Source organism: Schistocerca serialis, chromosome 5 (assembly GCF_023864345.2).
Source record: "Schistocerca serialis cubense isolate TAMUIC-IGC-003099 chromosome 5, iqSchSeri2.2, whole genome shotgun sequence".
Lineage (NCBI taxonomy): Eukaryota > Metazoa > Arthropoda > Insecta > Orthoptera > Acrididae > Schistocerca > Schistocerca serialis.
In genome coordinates, this window is record NC_064642.1 from 439,815,758 (window position 1) to 439,838,803 (window position 23,046).

Below are 23,046 nucleotides of genomic sequence, written 5' to 3' on the forward strand. Positions count from 1 at the left end.
CGTACTGGATGACTAAGAACCAATTCACCTCTAGTATTGTAGAACAGTGTGCAGAGATTGACGTATATTCTGTCCAATTGCGTTTCTTTTCTTAGCGTTAGTAGTAATTCATATGGGTGTTTCATGTAATGTCAACCCACTTGGCACAACTTTGAAACGTAGGAAGTTGTGACAAATCTTAATGGTCGCCGGCCTTTACCATGGAGGTATTTCTTCACAAACTAGTGGTTAACACACTCTGTGGTAAATAAACAACAGCCCACTTTCCCTCGGCAGAGTGTCGCGCACTGCGTCGGTGATTCGCAAGGCGAGCTGCGGAGAGGTTGGTATAACTTTGTGAAATACGGTCTGGTTGCTCATTGTAACGTAGTGCGATAGAGTGAATGGTGTCTTCCCTTTTCGCTCTTTATGTTGCAGATCTATGAAGGAGGGAAGTGGATGACCACTAACCGACGACCTACCTTCCCTCACGCTTCTAACCTACACCTCCTCCTTTCAAGCTTGTTAACCGCAGAAGACAATTTATGCCTTAATGGTATTCTGCTTCACTTAGATATTGCGCAAACATTTAATATTTGTTTACTAACCCACGTTATTTAGAAATATATGTTCATTTTATGCAATTAAAATACTATTTTAGTAATTTGCTTTCTTCCTTCCCATGCTACGTGGAAGTTACTAATCCTAGAGAAAATTTATTAGGACCTATTTTGTACTAAATTTGATGTAGTTTAGTTTTGTACCAGGAAACATTTTAGCCAGAAGCCGTGGTGTTTAAGACAGTGAAGAAAATCCTATAATGTTGCTTTTAAAGCTCAACCACCGGCCACATTCAGGCCCCACCGATCAGGATTTTTGCTGTGTTGGTCATGAAACTGCCACCTACAATTGTAGAAAAATTTGGGACTACACAGTTTTCCCCCTAATTTCCCTTCGTTGACTGGACCATTACAGGGCCACCCTTTCACAAAAAGTACTATGCTACTATAAATAACACAAATTTCATTAATATTAACCATATCACTTGACCAAATAGTAAGCCCAAAGAGTTTCTGCATAGGTTAGCTAATTTCTAAACAAGCAAAATAAAAAAAAACACAGACACGCCAGATCTGATGACTTATGTTTTATTGCCAACTTTCAACAACAATTTACGGCTGGTTTATAGACATTTATTCTCAGTGTTGTCAAATCAACACGTTGAAGGAGTACTTTCATTCCATCTTAACATGCACCAAGTAGTCTACTAAAGCTGTTCTGTGTGTTGGGCAGCCAAAACTGGTTTTCATTTCTACTGGCACTGACAACAAATGTCACATAGCAGAAAACAAAACGCGTTCCAACTTCCAAAAAATACGTTTCGGTGCAGTTCTGACGTATAATCGTCTCTTTGTGGTAGAGTCAATTTTATTAGTTATTAATGCTACCGAATTGCAACGCAATGTCGGAAGCAGTGACGGATGTTTACCGCCTGTATAGGATACGTAGTTAACTAAAAAGCGTCGGCAAGAGCAACAGCAGCATAACACGAGAACTGTATTAGAAGCGATAGCAGCATGCTATGTGAATGCACGTGCGAGATCTGAGATAAAAAGGAACTAGACAAATCGTACTGCTGAGGAATTGTTTGTAGCCGGCCGCGGTGGTCTCGCGGTTAAGGCGCTCAGTCCAGAACCGCGCGACTGCTACGGTCGCAGGTTCGAATCCTGCCTCGGGCATGGATGTGTGTGATGTCCTTAGGTTAGTTAGGTTTAAGTAGTTCTAAGTTCTAGGGGACTGATGACCACAGATAGTGCTCAGAGCCACTTGAACCGTTTTTGGAACTGTTTGTGGTTCAGCTTTAGTGCATCATCATTCATCATTCTATAACTATTTCTTTATGTTCTAACCAGTTTTCATGAAGAATAATAGCTCAGTGGTAGTCTTCGAGCTAGCGCTCCTTTGGAAAATGCCGTGCTCGAGGTCTAATAAAAAAGAAACGAAGCAGATGCTGCATAATTCTGTTAGTAAAGATGGTCACCATCAAAGTGGAATCCACTTCAGTTTAAAAACGTCTGCGTTCGTTCTTTCCACAACTCGGAACATTTCTGAATTTTGTTCTTCGTGTAGTTTCATCATTTTTTTCGCTCTGACAAGACTGAAGGTCACATCCGTACCATTAGTTAGGCATTCTGCTCGAGATTGAGAGTGCAGTAGTTTGAACGGTACCTTCTCGATTTCGGATGTAGCTTCATCGGTTTGTAAGAGATGTAAGACATGGTAACAAATAAACACTCATTACCTCTCTCTGCCTCTCTCTTCCCACTTTTCTTTTCAAATGTTTGACTTTTCGTTCGATATTTTTAAGCAATCTTATTCTGAAACGTACAAACATATTTGAAACTTTATTAGTTATTGATGCTTCTGAATTGTGGCATAGTGCTGGAAACACTGACGGAGTTTCACTGTCTTTATAAGGTAGGTAGTTCACTGAAAAGCATAGCTTAGTGCAACAGTAGTATGGCACTAAAACGGGGGTAGATGCGTCAGCTGCGTGCTATGAGAATGCACGTACGACGTCTTAGAACGAAAGGAGCTAGGCAGACCATACTGCAGAGGCAGCTTTAGTGCATCACTATTCCTTATCCTATATCTATGTCTGTACATTGTAGTTAGTACCTAGTTGTATACATATAATATTATGTGAAAGTATGGTAATTTTAATACATTGATTCAAAGTAAACGGCAAGTAAAGGTGGACTTTAATTACTTCAAACCTTTGTATTACCAATGTATCACCACTACGTGTTACTAGATGCAGTATCGTTGCTGCCGTTCCAAATAAGACAACCGCACAAGCTGACAAGAATTCATTGCCTGAATACGATTTACATTAGTAGCTTCTCTAATGCCAAGAAAGATTTCAAGATGGCTCTCATCGATAAACAAGACTCTAATGAAAGTCGATTATCTAACATTATTTATACAGTGTGTTTCTGTAAGAGCGTGCAAAAATGTATGTGGACATGGAAAATGGTCCAGTGAACAACTTTATGTGGGGAACCTGGGGTCGAAGAAGCCAGTATGCAGATGTGGAAGTAAACTCGTCTGCCGCATTGACTACCATTAGTGTTTTCCAGCGTATTTACAACTAACATTTGTACAGGTTATTTACCATGTGCATTATTTCTTTCTTTCAAGAAAACGAGGAGGACGAGTCTGATTGCTAATAAGTCTGATAAGTGTTTTCTGGTTGCTGGACTAGAAGGGGAGGACTGCTCCATGGCCTGCCTGTGATGTGATTTGAAACACACCAGGGATATTTGTCAGGATGCGTCAGAATATTGTTCGCTGATGTCATGCTTGCATTTACGTTAATGGCCGTCAGTTTCAGGACACTTCGTAACACACAGTAAAAACGGTACGTTAATTGTGTCAATGATGGCATTTGCAGTTAACTGTAACTAATGCAAAATAGGAAAGTACACAATAATGTGTTTTTATTCCTATTACCTCCTTAAGCCGGCGTCTCCGACCCCAGGTCCCTACATGAAATTGTTCAGCATCCTCTAGGTCCTCTTAAATTTTGCACGCTTTTACAGAAACACCCTGCAGTCTAATTCTCATTTTGGCCGAGAGCAACACGTCTCAAAAACGTCGTAATAGGATGATGTAACGCGAAAGTTTGTAAGTTTTGTGATGGAAAATTTATAAAATATTGAATTGGTCACGATAGGATTAAAATAAAATTTGGTAAAATGAAATTTTAACTATATCGCTAAACAAATAGTGCCACTTATCTCTTTTAGATTGTAAGTACTCTTGAAGATATATTATACATCGGTGATGTTATTTTCATGTTAAGAATGTTTACCCGTAAAAGAGGACTCCTAACACGTCCACCATCGTCCCTCATCGATCACTGATTCAGAAAATGCCAGCACATTATGACATTAGGTACAGACAATACAGGTAACTTCATTTGCGCAGATCTGCATTGGTCGGCATACTACAGTGGTTTAAGTGAGATTTGGATTCCAGCTGTCGTATTTTAAATTATTTCACTGCTCCTAAATCACTTCAAACACTCTGGTGATCGTTCGATCCTCACGTTCTCTCGTCTCTCTAGGCCGACTCTTTCTTTCCTACCGCCGCGTTCGGCCATGGTTCATCCATTCCTGCCAACAGAGTCGAATAGTGGCATCGCTTCCATTCAAATGTCGAGCGACTCGCCGATTTACTCCTACTGACTTCGTTGAGCCCAACTCTTTCAAATCCTGACATCTGCGTATAATGTTTAAGCGCATGTCCAACGGAGTACACAGAATGAAATTCGCTAAGAATTTAAGCACTGGTAGCTACATGTCCCCTGTTTACTATCCTGAGCGGTGAAATTGCGCTGGAGTATCACACATTCGTCCATCGGCCGCGAAAGTTTATAATTTTTCATTTCTGTCGATATCTCAATGAATTTCAGTTTGTGACCAATGTACATACAGGGTGTCCAGAAAAGGACTCCCTGATTTCAAAATTAAATATTTCGAAAACAAAGATCGATAGAGGAATGCATTAAACGGTATGTTTATTGTGAAAGCTGTAAGAAGTTTATACACCAGTTTGAAATAATAGTTACAAAAGCTGCTAACAGATGGCGCTGTAATCGCCATACGTAATGCCTAGTATAAATAGTGATCCGAAGCCCAGAGCGATCAGTTCCACTATTGAAACGTGAAAGGAGGTTAGCGTACCTAAGGAAGAGATTAAAACCATGTACTCTATTGAACAACGCGTTTTTCTGGTGCTAGAGTACCACAGGTTAGAAGAGAGTCCTACGGCAACAAGGCGAAGTTTTCAAGCACGATTTAATGTTCCAAAAGGACCCGATGCGAAATCCATTCGTACGCTCTTCGCAAAATTTCAACGAACAGGCAGCGTAACTGATGATCTAGTGGGGCATGTTGGCCGCAAGCAAACCGCAGTTACGCCTGAAAATATCGCCACAGTTTATGGAATTATTCAGCGAAATCCAATGTCATCCGTCCGTAGAATTGCATCTGAGACTGGTTTGAAGCGTTCCAGCACGCAGAAAATACTGAGAAAGAGCCTAACGCACCAGGCCATACCCGTACGAGCTGTGCAACAAAGAGTTGCCTTTGCTGATCAGATGCTCACAATGATTGATAGTGAAGGATTTGATGTTGGCTGCATCTGGTTTACAGATGAAGCACACTTCCACCTGAATGGATACGTGAATAAGCAGAACTGGCTATTTTGGGGTTCCGAAAAGCCATATTGGTGTGGAGCGAAACCCTTGCATTCTCCTAAAGTTACTGTGTGGGCCGCAGTATGCAGCAGAGGCATTATTGGCCCTTTTTTCATTCGAGAAACGGTCACTGGTGCACGTTACGTTGCAATTTTAGAACAATTCGTCGCCACACAGCAATCGTTAGAGGATCGGCCAGGTACTGAATGGTTTATGCAAGATGGAGCCCGACCACATCGGACCGAACAAGTGTTTCGCTTTCTTGAGGAATACTCCGGGAATCGAGTCATTGCTTTGGAATATCCCAAATTTACTGGTGCAGGCATGGATTGGCCTCCATATTCACCGGATTTGACTCCCTGTGACTTTTTTTGTGGGGCACAGTGAATGACATGGTCTACCCGAAGCATCCCGCCACGTAGGACGAGCTTGAATCGGCGATCTCTGTGGCATGTGAATCCATTTCGGTTGAGACACTACGAAATGTGATGGCGAATTTCATTCTTCGTTTGCGCCACCTCTGTAGTGCCAATGGTGAACATTTTGAAAACACTGTGATGTGATTGTTTGCAAAGATTGTTTTCATACGATTATTTCACTTATGTATGCTGATATGAGCTGTACAGCGTACAGCGCCATCTGTTAGCAGCTTTTGTAACTATTATTTCAAACTGCTGTATAAACTTCTTACAGCTTTCACAATAAACATACCGTTTACTGCATTCCTCTATCGATCTTTGTTTTCGAGATATTTAACTTTGAAATCAGGGAGCCCTTTTCTGGACACCCTGTATCTCTTTCATGTTGCTTCTTTTTTTTACCTTAGTGCGTGTATGCTATTTTACGTGATGTAAGATCACTTAAGTGTGTATGAATGTCAGTCTCAGTCGATAAAAGAGGCGTACCAGGCCAAATGGCTGTAAGTACCTTGTGCAAATAGAACTGTTGTTGTTGCGGTCTTAAAAAAAATGGTTCAAATGGCTCTGAGCACTATGGGACTTAACATCGGAGGTCATCAGTCCCCTAGAACTTAGAACTATTTAAACCTAACTAACCTAAGGACATCACAAGTATCCACGCCCGAGGTAGGATTCGAACCTGCGACCGTAGAGGTCGCGGGGTTCCAGACTGAAGGGCCGAGAACAGCTTTTTTTTTTCTTTAGACAAAATGTAGACGCTACCCCCTTTTTTTTAATGGCAGACGCTCTATCCATCCATTTTTTTTATTTTTTTTTATTTTTTTACAGGTAGTGGGCTGGCGGAGACAAGGTGGGCAGGGGTCGCGACCCGAGGCCTGTCCACGATGTCTGCCCCCTCCCATCTCCCACCCTGGGGATGTGAAGTGGTGTATTATTGTGAATTTTTTATTTTATTTATTCATTTATTTATTTTTAATTTTTTAAAATGTTTTTTTTTCATTTTTAAAATTTTTTTTTAACAGTAAGGAACTGAAAACTAGTAAGTGCACTCTTTGCGTCGAGTTGGGGACGCACATAACTAAAACCATGCTAATAGTTGTAGAAAAAGGCATAAAGAAATAGAGCAAAGTGCGGGGCGAAGGAAACCATGAAACAAAACTGAAGGGTGGAATCCATACCACCATTAACCAGTGCTACATCTTGCACCAGATGGGAAAACTGAAACTGCGAAGACCTTTTCGCACCGGGTACAAAAAGAGGAAATAGGGCAAACACTGTTACAGAGTGTGAGGGTTCACAACGAAACTCTCCATCTGCTGTATCATCCAGGTATGACTTCTCGTAATGATGAAAGTAGATCCCACGTTGTACCGTGTAGTGTTCTATCATCGTATTGTAATTTTAGCTTCTCTTACCCGTGATGTTCCAGCTACGTGGAGGGTCGTGGAACGCACTCCACAAAAAATTGGAAAAATACTGTCGATACTTTGGGTTACGGAGGATCTTGCAATGCCGTTCCTGCAAATAGTTCCAAAAGTCTAAAGTGTCCTTAGTGCCGTCTTGAAACAAGTAATGCACTGCATGTCCACGAAGTCACGTCATTGCATTAGTTTTAGTGCGTGGGTAATACGTTTCATCCGGGAATAAGATAGTCTTGGGGTCGATATGATTCGGCGTTACCCGAAGGAAGTATGCTGACATTTGCCTCACTAAGTGCCACACTGCCGCAGACTCGCCACAGCTAAGACGGTGTTCATCGTTGTCTTGAACGCCACAGCTCGTGCACGTGGGTGAGTCTACCACGTGGATCGCACGTAGCCTTGATCTGGTCACCTGCTTACCGTTGACAGTGATATACCACATCGCCGTGACGTCAGTCCAGTGTTACATGGTGAATTGTCCTCCACACTACTCGCCAGTTGACGTTTGGGTGCTTCCTCTCCACGACGTTATCGGGTCGTCCACGTTGCAGGACCCTATAAAGCGTCTTTGCCGTCGCCAGTTGGGTCGCTGGTAAGGCAAGTCGAACGTAACTGAGTTCGAGGTAAAAGACACCGACCGATCCGGGGGAAGGGTGAGAGTCTCATATTTGATGTTGAAAAGCATTCCTGAACTCACGAAGGACCCAAAAGCCGCAAGTATACGGCGAGCTAACATCACCGGTATAGGTAATATCTGGGCGATGTGCGGAATGCGTGACGCTAAATGTGTGTTAACATACTGGGTCCGTTGGACGATGTCCAGGGCTCGTAGGCGGTTGTTGGCAATTCCAGTCCGAACATTCCGTAAAAGCCGTCGAAAGTTGTGAGCAGCGGTCCGTCGTATATCGTCTGTAAAATCAATGCCGGGACATTGCAAACTATCTCTGAGCTGTAACGGGGTGACACTGTTCTCAGACAATCCGGCCCCGAAGTTCATCGCCACAGATTTTGCGACGTTGATACGACTACCAGTCGCCATGCCATATTTCGTTATCCAATTTAGTGCGCTAGCAGTGTCGTTCCCGTTGCGGATGACAATCACCAGGTCGTCAGCGTACGCTTTACACCGGAAAATGTGGCCTCGTAACGTCATACCCGTTAGCCGTTGGTGCAGGCCGCAGAGGAGAGGTTCCATGGCCACAGCGTAAAGTAAAGTGGACAGAGGGCAGCCTTGGCGTATCGATCGAGAAATGGTGAGGGGCTGCGAAGGTCGGCCGTTGACGACTACCTTGGACGTCGCGCCACGGAGTAGTCGCATGGCGACAGTGATGAATGGCTGTGGGTACCGCATACGTTGGAGGACCGCTTCCAAATACTGTAGTTGTGGTCCACTCGGTCGAAAGCTTGACTAAAATCGATTGCCGCCAGTGCACCCTTCAGACGATATGCCCTAGTCAGTGAGATCAAGTCACGATATTCACTGAGAGCTGTTTGAATATTATTGTCGCCTCCTAATGACGTTTGATCGGGTGAGGTAACATTTCGTAGGGTCTGGCGTATCCGCGCCGCCAACAGTCGAGAAAAGATCTTAAAGTCGCAGTTCAATAGCGTCAACGGGCGGTATTCCTGCAGTCGTGAGCCACCGGACGGTTTGTGAATAGGAATAATCATGCCTTCCACAAGGGCCGCAGGGAGCGGCACGTCCGGGGATAGTAGTTCGCGACGGATGTCCGTCCATCGGGAGGCTAATAAATATTGAAAAGTCCGGTAAAATTCCAAGGGGAGGCCATCAGGACCCGGAGACTTGTTGACAGCCCCTTTTCTAATGGCGTCGATCGCTTCTTCTTCTGTAATTTCTTCCATCAAGGCCGCTTCCATTGCCGGGGTGACGGTGTCGTAAATCGTCTGACGCCCACCAGTGCTGTCGGATCAGGGGTCTGAGCAGAATAGAGTTGGGAATAATGATTGTAGAACGCTGTGTTTATGCCTTGTTGCGTGGTGAGGCGATGACCGTCCTCCGTGTCGATGAAGCGTATCAGCGCTCGTTGGCGTCGTTTACGTTCACGAAGGACGTGGAACATTGATGGGTGTTCGCTAGGTATCCGATCCTGCGTCCTCGAGCGGATGACTACCCCCTCTAGGTGGCGTCGCATATGAGCGAGGATCTGAGCCTTAGCTCGGTGGACCGTCGTTTGTCGTTCCGGAGACGGCGCCATAGCATCGCAGTCGCGCAGGACCCGGAAGTAAAAGTCGAGTGTATGCCTTCGCCAAGTTGCGTGGTCACGACCGTAGGTTATCAACCTTCTCCTCAGTGCCGGTTTGGAGCAGTCCAACCACCAGCGGATCGTTGTGGGATATGCACGGAGGCGATTTTCACACGAATGCCACGTATCATCAACGGCTTGGCGGCAATCCGGGTACGACAGGTGAGCGGTTTAATTTCCACGGGCTGCGGCTTCTCCACACTTGCCGCCGCACGGTGACGGCACAAATGTAAGCTGAGTGGTCCGAGAATGCTGCAGGCCACAGTTCCGCATCCTGTGTTCCAGCGGCGAGAGAGCGTGAGACATAAATCCGATCGATACGACTGGAAGAGTGACTTGTGAAGTGCGTGAATCCCGGTCGGTGGCCGTGAAGATGTTCCCAAGTGTCCACCATCTGCAGGTCCCGAATTAGCGTCTCGAGTTCTGGGCACGGATTATGTCGTGGGAGTTGATCTCTGGGCGCCAGTACGCAATTGTAGTCACCTCCAAACACCAGATGGTCGTGGCGGCCTTGGAAAAGCGGGGCGACGTCTTCCGCAAAGAATCGTGAACGTTCGCGACTTTTGTCCGTCCCGGAAGGTGCGTAGATATTGAGAAGGCGGACACCCAGTACTGTGAGTGCCATTCCTCTTGCCCCCGCCACTATCCCTTCCCGAAGAAGTACAGCGACACCGCTGCCTGTCGGGGAAGCTGGAGAGACGCAAGCATCGTAACCGTACATGCCTGGGAAGTCGTCGACGTACACTTCCTGGAGAAGGGCTATGTCGATGGAAGCAGAGTTCAACATATCCTGAAGCAAGGATAACTTAGCGCGCGTCCGTATAGTGTTGATGTTTATAGTTGCAACGCGATAAGTTTGATGTCCATCCACAGCATCCGTGTCGGCCATCAATACCCGTGTAAGGTTGTCTCGTCACTGTAACTGACGGCGGGAAAGGATCGACACTGGTAGGGTAAATTTCCCTCCGCGTCGTCCGACACGATGGGCGAGGAGTGTTCCTCACAGTCATCCGCCCAGTCGCCATGAAATACCATCGGCTGTTGGTGGCTGTTAGTGGCTGCTGCGGCACTCGGCGCTGACTCCATCGGCTCTGCTGGCTGGGAATCGGCAGCGGCTGTCTGCTTGTGATCCTGCTGTTCTGTGGTGTCGGAAGGGCTGAAGCCGTCAGCACGGCGATCTGTGAGTTTGAAGTTACAGCGGCCTCCGTACCGCCGGTACTGTCGTCGGAATTTCCACAGTCCATGTCAGACGATCGTGCAAACACTCGTCCGATGGAGTACGCCGCCGTCTCTTGTGTTTTCGCGGGGAACGCTGTTTACGGACGTGTGTTTCAGTACCTGAATGGGGGTGGATTTCGTCAGCTGCTCCGGTGTCTGGAAGAAAAGCCGCTGTCGGCACAACCCGTGGGTCGATGTCCATCCTGGCATCCACGCCTTCTTGCAAAGTCGGTCGGTGATTATCTTAAGGTGGGGGCGCCGTTGTAGAGGCCGGATCCTGTACTGCAGAAGCCATGTTGGTCTCGCCATCGGGGGCGGCTATCGGACTAATGTCGTCAGCATCGGAAAAGGTTGCTGCCCGTGTAACTTCGGCGTAATTCAGAGGAAGGATCGTCACCGTAGAAGGAGTCATAGATTCACCTGTCGGGATTTGAGTAAGCCGTCGTCGGAGACAATCCGACCGGACGTGCCCTACTTGGCCACAACCAGAGCAAGTGCGTGGCTGCCGTCATACATAATGATCGCCCTACATCCGCCGATGACAAGATATGACGGAACATGTTTGGTCAGTTCAATTTTAACCTGTCGTACCCCGTTAAGAACGGGGTACGTTGTAAAGGTGGTCCATTTTTCGGCCACATGGCTGATCACTCTGCCGTAGGGCTGGAAAGCCGCGGTGACTACGTCCGGTGGTACTTCGAAAGGGATTTCGAAGACGCGTATCGTACGGAGGCCAAGCCTCGCGTGATCGATAGAGACCGCCCCAATATGGCCATCAGAATGTTTGAATTTAAGATCGTTCGCATGTGCGCTCACGATTCTGTTGCATACCTCGTCACTTACTAGCTTGACGTAGACAACACTGCTCGTGATAGAGTGATGGATACCAATTATGTCTCGCGGGTCAATTTTAACTTCGTCACGTAGAAAACGTTCCACTTCAAAAGCTCGCGGTCGTGCATGATCGGTTTGAAAACTGATCTTGATGGTGGTTTGTTTGTATGAATGTGCCATGTTGCGTCGGTAGTGATGTACTCTAAACTAGCGACAACGCAGTAGTAAACAACTACGGGCACTCGCGACCGCGCGGACGGGACTTAAGCAAGACGTCCTCGCCGCAGCGCTGCGGAAAGCAGACAGAACCGCTCGTCCACAACGGCCGGCTTGCGGTCTTCAGTCCCAAGACTGGTTTTCCTGCAGCTCTCCATGCTACTCTATCCTGATAACGGCTGCAACCTACATCCTTCTGAATCTGCTTATTGTATTGATCTCTTGGTCTATCTCTACGATTTTTACCTTCATCTTTTGGTCTCCTATACTTCCTTCCATTACTAAACTGATGATCCCTTGTGGTCTCAGAATGTGTCCTATCAACCTACCCCTTCTTCTAGCCAGGTTGTGCCATATATTTTTTTTTGTTTCTAGATCTGTTCACTACCTTCTCATTAGTCACTGACCTACCTTAAGCATTCTTGTGAAGCACCACGTTTCAAAAGTTCTATTCTCTTCTTGTCTAAAGCGTCTTTCGTCCATGTTCCACTTCCATACATGGGTACACTCCATACAAATACTTTCAGAAAAGATTCCTGAGGCTTAAATCTGTATTCAGTGTTAACAAATATGGCTTTTCTTGCCATTGCCAGTCTGCATTTTATATCCTCTATACTTCGGCCATCATTAAGTGGTTTTGCTGCCCAAAAATCAAAACCCATTTACTACTTAATCGTCTTGTTCCCTACTCTCGTTTCCTCAGCATCAGTTGATTTAATTCCACTTCATTCCATTATGCTTGTGTTGCTTTTGTTCACTTACATCCTATATCCTCCTTTCCGTTTATCTGCTCTTCCACGTACTTTGCTGTCTCTGACGGAATTACAATGTCATCGACATACCTCGAAGTTCCTATTTCTTCTCCCAGGACTTTATGTTCTGCTCCAAATTTTTCTATTATTTCGTTTACTGCTTGTTCAATGTAGATACTGAATAACATCGGGGATGAGCTACAATCCTGTCTCACTCCCTTCCCACCACTGCTTCCCTTTCATGCCCCTCGAACTGTAATTGAAAATCGGGATTGCCACTCATGGTTTGAATTCCCGTAAACAATGTAAGGCCCATTAATAAACAGGAAACTTTATTTCATTACGGGTGCAGCTAGACAGATTCCACCATTGCTTTTCCATCCCAAAAAGCAGGCAGCACAGTAATAAATAAATAAATAAAATTCAAAATACACAGTTTCAGTTCTGCCTTCTCAAATACCGTAGATACCACAGACGTTCTGTTAAAATAATTTGTCTCATCGCGTTACCGGTACGTTTACTCGACCAGGAAACGGCCGTATAACGCATTCACTCATTCTCGAAAGCAAATGTGTAGAGTATTTGCCAGATTTTATTGTTTCTCAACATTTGATACATTTCGATCAGTAATTGATTACCTTCAAAGGACAGACAATAAGTTCAAAAGAATGGTTCAAATGGCTCTGAGCACTATGGGACTTAACATCTGAGGTCATCAGTCGCCTAGAACTTAGAACAACCTAACTAACCTAAGGACATCACACACATCCATGACCGAGGCAGGATTCGAACCTGCGACCGTAGTGGTCGTGCGGTTCCAGACTGTAGCGCCTAGAACCGCTCGGCCACTCAGGCCGGCGACAATAAGTTAAAAGCTCCACATTGTGGCCCTAGACGGGCCACTCGGAACGCCCAACCACCGTGTCTTCCCATGCTAATGGTGTCCTTGGATAGTCAACACACCAGTCTCTCGGTCGTTATCGGGTTTCTGAGCTTGCAACCGCTACAACTCTATCAAGCAGCTACTCAGCTGGCCTCACGAGGCTGAGTGCACACACTAGCAATTCTCCCCTCAAGGAAAAATTCCTGGCAGTAACGGCAATCGAACCTGGGTCTTCTGCATTTCAGTCATCCACGCAGGCCACTCAACTACGGCGCAGGACTTCATAAGACAGAGCAAATAAAATATTCGTCGAATTTCCTTTTCCATTCCGTTTGAGCAGGCATAAATATTGTGTGCAATATTCTTCTGAGGGCCTGGGTGGTTTTTCTGTCGAGTCATATACCTTGATGTCGAATATCTGTTTACATGACAAACACCTCCCCTCCCCCCCCCCCCCCCCCTCACACACACACACACACTCAGACGTCACGGTGGGTAGTCTAAATTCCGTTGCACTTTTGACAATTGGTAAAATGTGTACTTCGTCGACCAGTTAATTTTTATCCACAACTGACCCAAGGACTTGACGAAACATTTTGTAAAAATATGGAAATGTCAACCCGACTGGGCATTTGACAATGCACCTTCCATCTGCGGCATTTGCTGTAAGTAGAGTACCAGCTTCCCAGTAGTCATTCTAAGTGAATGAGAGCAGCAGCAATATATCTATTTTTTTTTTTAATGAAAAACGTTGCCACGGAATCGCTGTTTCCCTACAGGTAATAATTTCCTGTCAACTCTTTTTTGTGGCGATCACGTTTTTCCACAACCTCATAAAATTTCCTTACATTCGGTACTGACTTAAGTAATAGTCGTGATATCACGATTTTGACGCATGTATTTTGTGTAAATATTGACATTTTCATGAGAGCAAGTTTTTCAGTGTACTACGATATTCACAGTGCCACCTTCGCCGCCTGCCATCTTCGACTCCAACGACCGAGAAGTGAGTGCCATTGCAGGGCCATTTCTCGAGGGTTACGATCTCTTCCTTGCCTGCAAGGTCCATGGAGGTAAGTACCAACAGAAACTCGCTTATCGCTCCACAATAGTAAATAATACGGTCTATGATATGAGGAATATGTGCTGTGATTGTGGTACGATTAAAACCACATTTGGTCGTGGTTATGTGGTGGATAGCTAACATTACGAGATCGTGCATTTTTTTAATTTTTTTTTTTTTTTAGTTCATCTTGAGTACTCTTCTACTTTTTACAGAGATTAAAATTCCATTATGGAAATGGTTACGAAGTACCTGTATCTCCCAGTTCAGTGACGTTTAAAAGATGTTATCGGTCGCATTTCTTTAGATAGGTTTATTTCATGTCGGTTCAGCTTCAGGTAGAGGTCACTCTTACTATGTACAAATATTTGCAATCTTGGCTAATTAAGTGTCTCTACAAGAAGACTAAAATATTTTTAATTATAGGTCGCCTCTACAGAACTGACTGTTAGATAACTGCTCTTCCAATTGACTGTGGACTTCTTTCGTCTCTTACTTAATTACTCTTAAGTGACTATACTTTTACATAAGTTTCAAATGTAGTTAAACGTACAGCTGTATGTACACTTACTCTAAATAAATACACCAACAATTTTAAGTTTCTTTATTTTTAAAACCCTTAAATAAGTAATCTAAAATTATTCTTCAGTTAGTATCTGATACACTGAATACGCATTGTAACATACGGTTACGGTGTTTTCAGTATCTGATACACTCAATGTGCAATGTAAGTTACCGTTACACGAGTTGTCAGTTATTGCCGATTGCGGCGATTCCTTACGAAGAGGTTATGTTTTTGTAGCTTGCTTTGAATCCGTTAGAAAGGTCAAAGATCATTGGTGTATTTCCTGTGTGCATAGTTTCCAAGCTGCAGTACACGGCTATATACTGAATGTAAAGGTCATCAATTATAATCTATGTGCACTTTGAACCGTTTATGGAAACTTGTGTACGCTATCTGATCAGAGGTATCTACACATTCGTATGTAATGAGGAACTGAACGCTAGATGTGGCGAGAGGGATAGCTACCAGGATAAATGGAGGCGGATAGTATTGTGCAGGCAGCAGAGAAACAGCTACAGTCACTGGATGTCACCTGAGTAAAATGTCCGGGACATTTCAAGCCTACTACAGCTGCCCTATTCGACAGCAGCTGAAATGACTGTGAAGTGGAAATGCGAAGGAACAACCACAGCTAAACAGAATCCAGGGAGACCTTATGTACTGACGGACAGGAATCGTTCAGCACTGCGAAGGGCTGTTGCAATAATTCACATGAAATCAGTACGAGGAATCACTTATGAATTCCGAAGTACTACCAGCTAGCGTAATGAATGTGCGTATGGAGTTGAAAAAAAGTAAAATGGCCTATAGTAAAAGACGCTTGAAATGTAGTAAAGAGCGAAACCACTGGTCAGTAGAGGACATGAAACGAGAGATGTGGAGTAATAAGACACGCTATAACAGTTGAGCACTACATCTTTTGTAGCGTCAACTATGGAGTAGGTGCTGTTAATGCAAGGGGGTGTTTCTTGTCGTTCAAGTATGTTTCCCTTATTGTGCCCAAGAAACCGCTAAATTCTCTAGGATACGAAAACATTTTTCAGCATTGTGTAGTGCGTGTAGTAGAGGAATAGTTTGGGGACAACGATTGTATTAGCGTAATAATGCACCCTTTCACAAGGCAGCATCAGTGAAGCAACCACTTGTGTACAATATCAATCCTGAAATGGACTGGCTTTCCCGGAGTTCCGATCTCAAGCCAATGACACACTTTTAGAACGAGTTAGAAAGTGCCGACTTTGCTCCAGACCCATGGGTCCAGCCTCATTACCCGCTGTGATTTTGGCTCTTCTGGGGGAATGGGCTGCTATTCCTCCACAGAACTTCAGGAACCTCATTGAAAGTGTCTCCAGTGGAGTTCAAGACGTCGTTAGGACGAAGGTTATACACACCCCATATTCGCTAGTGATTGACGAGATATTTTGACCAGATAGTATATACATGTATGTTCAATATTACATGCAGGCCAGCCTTTGCAACATAGTTTTCGTAGGCCTTTGACCTCTTTTGATCTTGTGTGAGTAAATATCAGTTACAGAATTTCCTAACTGGTAGTTCTTCTAGTTCGTTCCAGCAGTAATATCTAATATCCATCCATAGAATTGACGTCAGTTTACTAATGTAACGTCCCCTTTGAAAAATTAATGAATTACTGTGCTGATAAACCTCTTAAGTTATTTGATTTTCAAACAGCTGAACAAAACTGAATGTACTGAGACATTTCTCCCTTTACTTATTCTGATCAACACTAAACTGACACACAATATTTTTAGCGCAACGCAGTCTGACTTTCAACAATCCATACAAAAGAATGGCAGTGACTAACAATAACCTATACCTTTCATGAATCACTTACCTCACAAAAATCTTCGTTATTCGAACTACTGCAATACAGCGAGCGCCAGTACTGCCAGCTAAATAAAAGATTCTAAGTACTGAAGGCATTAACTACTGATAGGCATAGTTAACAAATGAAATACTTTTATAGAGAACAAACAATGTATTTACCTTAATAATATTCAAAAGTCAACATATATATCAGTTCATGACGTACAGTATTACAAATTTACTCTTTCTGATAGACACACGTCCAGATCGTCCGCTCTCAAAATTCTACCTTCTCTCTCCCCACAACCACCACTGCTGGCGCCTCACGTCCAACTGCACAACGCTACGCGCTGTTCACATCCAACTGTCCACCACTACAATAGCGAAAATTTCAACAATGCCACCCAGCCACAGATTGCACATAGCACAGTCAGTGATTTTCACACTGAGCGCTACGTGGCGTTACCAACATAAAAACCTAAACGGCTACTTAAATTAAGTTTCACGCAAGAAGAGGAATGTTGCTTTTATATCACAGCATTTCTTCATCCGTAATGTCGAGTTTATAGTAGAGTCAAGTATAAAGATCTCCTGAATTAGTTCACGCAATTAATTAAATAAAAATAAAACAGAGAATATCATTAGAGTCCTAGCTAATGAACACTGTGAGTAGTCATTAAACTAAAACAAATTGCAATATCTAATTTGCTCTGAGCAGCGCTTCGTCATTGTAGAGTTGTAAACTGTTCCACAGTGGAACTACTCTGCTAATAGATTTCTCACAATATGCCGCACCGACGAGGCACCAGAAAGCACTCACCACTGTTCCTCTATGTCGAGATGGAACCGTGCTGGGACGGCGGGACTAATCATTAGTTGAGATTATGGCGATGGACTGACATTCAACTATAATCAATTTAGGATTATGAAATCGACTATTAAGTGCCGACTAACTTCTGAAAGCCAATATTCTGCTGGCAGTTGCTGAATGACTGAATTACCACAGAACACAACTCTACCCACATTTTGGTTACGTGTATTAATCCCGACAGGTATTTTTAGGAGGCTGGTTCAAATGGTTCAAATGGCTCTGAGCACTATGGGACTTAACATCTATGGTCATCAGTCCCCTAGAACTTAGAACTACTTAAATCTAACTAACCTAAGGACATCACACAACACCCAGTCATCACGAGGCAGAGAAAATCCCTGACCCCGCCGGGAATCGAACCCGGGAACCCGGCCGTGGGAAGCGAGAACGCTACCGCACGACCACGAGCTGCGAACTTAGGAGGCTGAAACGAGCCGAATTTATAGTACTGTCATTCCTCGTGTGCGCTAAAATGTTGATACATAACTTTTAAAAGCCGCAAAATAAATAAACAAATGAAATACCACAAAATCTGTTGCAACTCAACCAACTTATACCAAAAGTTTTACACAAGCCACACCGTAGCTATGATATGAAAAGAAGATAAGGGAATTTTTAACACTATCGAAAGAAGTTGTTAATTTAACATAGGAAGCTGCAGGATGCTGTTAAAGATGCCATCTACAAAGTCTTTCAAAATTAATGTCGCACTTATTGTAGTCGGCCGGAGTGGCCGTGCGGTCCTAGGCGCTACAGTCTGGAACCGAGCGACCGCTACGGTCGCAGGTTCGAATCCTGCCTTGGGCATGGATGTGTGTGATGTCCTTAGGTTAGTTTGGTTTAATTAGTTCTAAGTTCTAGGCGACTGATGACCTCAGAAGTTAAGTCGCATAGTGCTCAGAGCCATTTGAACCATTTTGAACTTATTGTCCTGTTGTGTCGATAAACTGCTATGGAGGCAAGTAGCAACACGCTTCCAGACAAAGAAACTCCATGGGGCTACCTAGCTTATCACTTCTTAAACTATTGAGGAAATTCATTCACAGAATAAGCACAATATGCTCGAATGGAGAAATCTTGTAAGACGAGTTCGTCACTAACGGCCGCAGAATATATCTGTGTAAATCTTCACAGTCACACGTCCTGGGGAATAGACCTGGAGCCGGCCACTGTGGCCGAGCGGTTCCAGGTGCTTCAGTCCGAAATCGACCTGCTACTACTGTCGCAGGTTCGAATCCTGCCTCGGGCATGGATGTGTGTGATATCCTTAGGTTAGTTAGGTTTAATTACTTCTAAGTCTAGGGGACTGATGACCTCAGATGTTAAGTCCCACAGTGCTTAGAGCCGTTTAAACCATTTGAATAGACATGGAGAGGAAGAAAGTATCTGTCATTATAGGTTATCTGTCTAGAGCCTGCTGCCTGTGATAACAGATGTTAACAGCTGCTGCGGAACATGGCCACACAAACAAACGTACTAAGAAAGAAAGGAGATTTTGGTTTAATGCCCATTGAACGAATGGAGCTGCGCTTGGCTTGGTAAGAGACATGGGGGTCCGAGCACCCTTCTAGAGATATACCACATTCACACAGCCCTTATCCTACGTAAACAACTCTTTAAAGTTCGTGTCTTTGTCTCCTCGTCAAAAATATGCAATTTCGCTTTCAAAAAATATGCTAAATCAAATTAACGATGAACAGAATACATACAATGGATATCCAATCTTCTCGCAAGCGCACCATGTTTTTTAAGCCTTCTTAGCACGTTACCCGAACATCTCATGTCCATGAATGACATCGGATGGGCATCTGACTGGCTAAGTCTGAGCTAAAAAAGCTTCAGACTTGGCAATGGCCTTCGATAGTATCACGTCGGACTAAAGATACTTCGAGATTATCTGATCAAATCGAACTTCTACTATTAAACATACGGTTAACTGTCATGTGCAGATCAGGCAAACGGTTTGCAAAGCCACTGGTTTATTAGCTTACCTGTGGAAGTTCAACACAGGACTACGATACGTAATACTCCACCATCAACACATGCGTTCTTCTCTACATTTTGAGTTCTTCTGTGTAGTAATTTTTCTATACTTTGACACAGAGAGGAAATAACTACATTATCTGACGGTAGGCATTGATTTAATTAGACAGGGAAAGTTTAAAATTTGCTCCAGACCAGCATTCGAAACCGGGTCTCCTGCTTAGTAGGCAGATGCACTGACAACTGCGCCGTGCACCAAAAATCTGGCCTTTTCCCTCGCCATTGTAACAGCTTCGATGCTCTACACTTAGGTCACAGAGGCAGGACTTCTGAAATAGGGAATATGGAACACAAAAGATAGTAGAAATACGACACCGGCCGTTCAGCATTTTCAAAAAAAAAATATTGTGTGAATCTGTGAGGGACCAAACTGCTGAGATCATCGGTCCCTAGACTAACACATTACTTAAACTAACTGTAACTAACATATGCTAAGAACAACACACACACCCATGCCCGAAGGAGGACTCGAACCTCCGACTAGAGGGTCCACGCAATCCGTGACATGACGCCTCAAACCGCGTGACCACTCCGCGCGGTGAACATTTTCAGAACACACCTGCCAAGGAAACCACCACCCTACGACAATAAAAAAGGACATAAAAACAGATTCAGTAACAGAAATAACTCTTACATGCAAGAGAACTGTTTGAAAATGCAACGATAGAGTAGAAATACATAATAAGTGACTAGACAGACATCAGGAACCAGAAGTTACTGAAACCAATTACACTCATTGTAGAGAAAGGACAACCCCTTCGACACCGCAAAATAATATCACATATTAGGCAACACAGCCACCATAGATCAGCCACTACTGTCCCTTAGTATAGCAATAATTTACACATACACTAGTTAGGACATGTTAGCTCTCTTTACACACACACACACACACACACACACACACAGAGCGAGAGAGAGAGAGAGAGAGAATAATAGCAGACGCTCACAGTACTACCAAAACAAACAAAATCTAACGAATCCCGCAAAAGTAAAACAAAACACACGAAAAGGCGACGTGACAGAGGTTATTCACTGCACAAAAACGTGAATATACTTAAGTATTAGTGAAAGTGCTGCGTGTATAAATCTACCACGTATAAGAAACAAACAACAAAAAGTAGTGAGTAATTATAAGAATTTGAACAGTTTGCAATAGTAAGTTAAAGCACACAAACTGTTTATGATTCTAACGAGCCAAATCGTAAGAGGAAAAGAATCATATTGTTACACTGACTGCTGAAGATGCTTTAGAGTAAAGTGAAACGCGTTTGGTCTTAATCAGAACTCATTACGGTTTCTAAAGGTGAGATTTGAACTATACAACTTGTATATCTGCAACTGCGAAAATAACAGGCCGAAAGTTTAAGAAAACAGCAAGTACACCGAAAACACTGACAAAAATAAAGAAAAATATTACAGGACATTTGTTGAGAGATATTAGTAAATCACTGACATTTCCTTACAGAAAGTTGTAGAGCGTAAAACTGTAAGTGGGTGCAGAGATCCAAAGCGCCATACATTAAAAAATAACTGAGGACGACATTTGTGGCGGGCCGCATCGAGTAAGCAACAAGACTGATGACTAAAAAAAAAAATCTTTACAGCTCACACTTCCCTGAATATACATATGGACTGTACCTCGATACCATTCGATGAGTCCTGTCAATCATCTCCTCTTTTAGTCAGGTTATGCCATGCAATTAATTTCTCAATAATTCCGTTCTGCCCATCTTCATTAGTCAACGCATATACCAGCCCTATCTCCAGCAGTCTTCTGTAGCACCACATATCAAAATCTGTCATTCACTCACTGTCCGAAGTGTTTATCTTCGACTTCACACCTGCGTACACGGTGTCGTCAGTTCTAGACACATACCGTCAGAAACTAACTACTACTAACTACATGTACATTCGATTTTAAGACACATCTCTTTTTTCAGAAACGCTTTACTTGTTGTTGCTAGGCTGCATTTAAATCCTATTTTCTTCTGAAATTACCATTTACTTTATTACATAAGTAGCAAAAGTTTGTCTACAAATCGCCCAGCAAAACTGCGCAAATTGCTCATTTACTTAGAAGACCACTCTGTGTATACTCTTTTATTTGCCAACGGCCTTGTCAAAGAGGACGGAGGAGCGGACAGAGGTTCAGGGCGCTCTCTTGTCGTAGGGGTGGGAAACTACCCCTAAACCGCAAGAATCAGCAATGATCAACGGAATGAGGATGCAGAAGTCAATGGAAACCACTGCATTAGAGAAACATAACGTGTATCCATAGGATTTGTGCACTGTAATTGAAGAAGTGTCACGATGATCTATCCATTGGAAAAGATTCCGGAATAGTCTCCATTCGGATCTCAGGGACGGGACTGCGTATGGGGAGATTGCCATGAGAAAAAGATCGAATAATCAACGAAAGTTTTACGTTCTACGAGTCGAGGCGTGGAATTGAAGAAGCTTGAACGTGGTAGGGAAACTAAAAAATCTGAAAAGAGAAATACAAAGGCTCAATCTAGATATAGTAGGTGTCAGTGAAGTGAAGTGGAAAGATGACAGGGATTTCTGGTCAGATGAGTATAGGATAATATCAACAGCAGCAGAAAATGGTGTAACAGGAATAGGATTCATTATGAATAGGAAGGTAGGGTAGAGAGTGTGTTACTGTGAACAGTTCAGTAATAGGGTTGTTCTTATCAGAATCGACAGAAACTAACACCGCCAACGATAGTTCAGGTATGCATGCCGACGTCGCAGGCTGAAGATGGAGAAATAGAGAAAGTGTGTGAGGGTATTGAAAGGGTAATACAGTATGTAAATGGACATGAAAATCTAATAGTAATGGGAGACTGGAATGCAGTTGTAGAGGAAGGAGTAGAAAGAAAGGTTACAGGAGAATATGGACTGCAGACAAGAAATGAAAGAGAAGACAGGCTAATTGGATTCTGTAGCACGTTTCAGTTAGTAATAGTGAATACTCTGTTCAAGAATCACAAGAGGAGGAGGTATACTTGGAAAAGACCGTGTGATACGGGAAAACTTCAGTTAGATTACATCATGGTCGGACAGAGATTCCGAAATCAGATACTGGTTTATGAGCGTCTCCAGGAGCAGACATAGACGAAGATCACAATATAGTAGTGACGGAAAGTAGGCTGAAGCTTAAGAGATTAGTCAGGAAAGATCAATACGCAAAGAAGTGGGATACAGAATACTAAGGAATGACGAGATAGGTTTGAAGTTCTCTAATGTTATAGATACAGTAATAACGAATAGCTTGGTTGGCAGTGCAGTTGAAGAGGAATGGACATCTCTAATAAGGGCCATCACAGAATTTGGGAAGGAGAACATAGGTATAAAAAAGGTAACTGCAAAGAAACAATAGGTAACAGTAGAAATACTTTAATTGATCGATGAAAGGAGGAAGT

General features: G+C 43.6%; 1 protein-coding gene across 1 annotated transcript in view; it reads left to right on the top strand.

Moving 5' to 3' along the window:
* LOC126481985 (hemicentin-2) overlaps positions 1–23,046 on the top strand; it is a 1,625,790-nt gene that overhangs the window by 647,456 nt on the left and 955,288 nt on the right. The window contains exon 4 of the mRNA XM_050105950.1: positions 14,212–14,322. Coding sequence (XP_049961907.1) covers positions 14,212–14,322 — 111 coding nt within the window. The remainder of the gene's footprint in view (positions 1–14,211; positions 14,323–23,046) is intronic.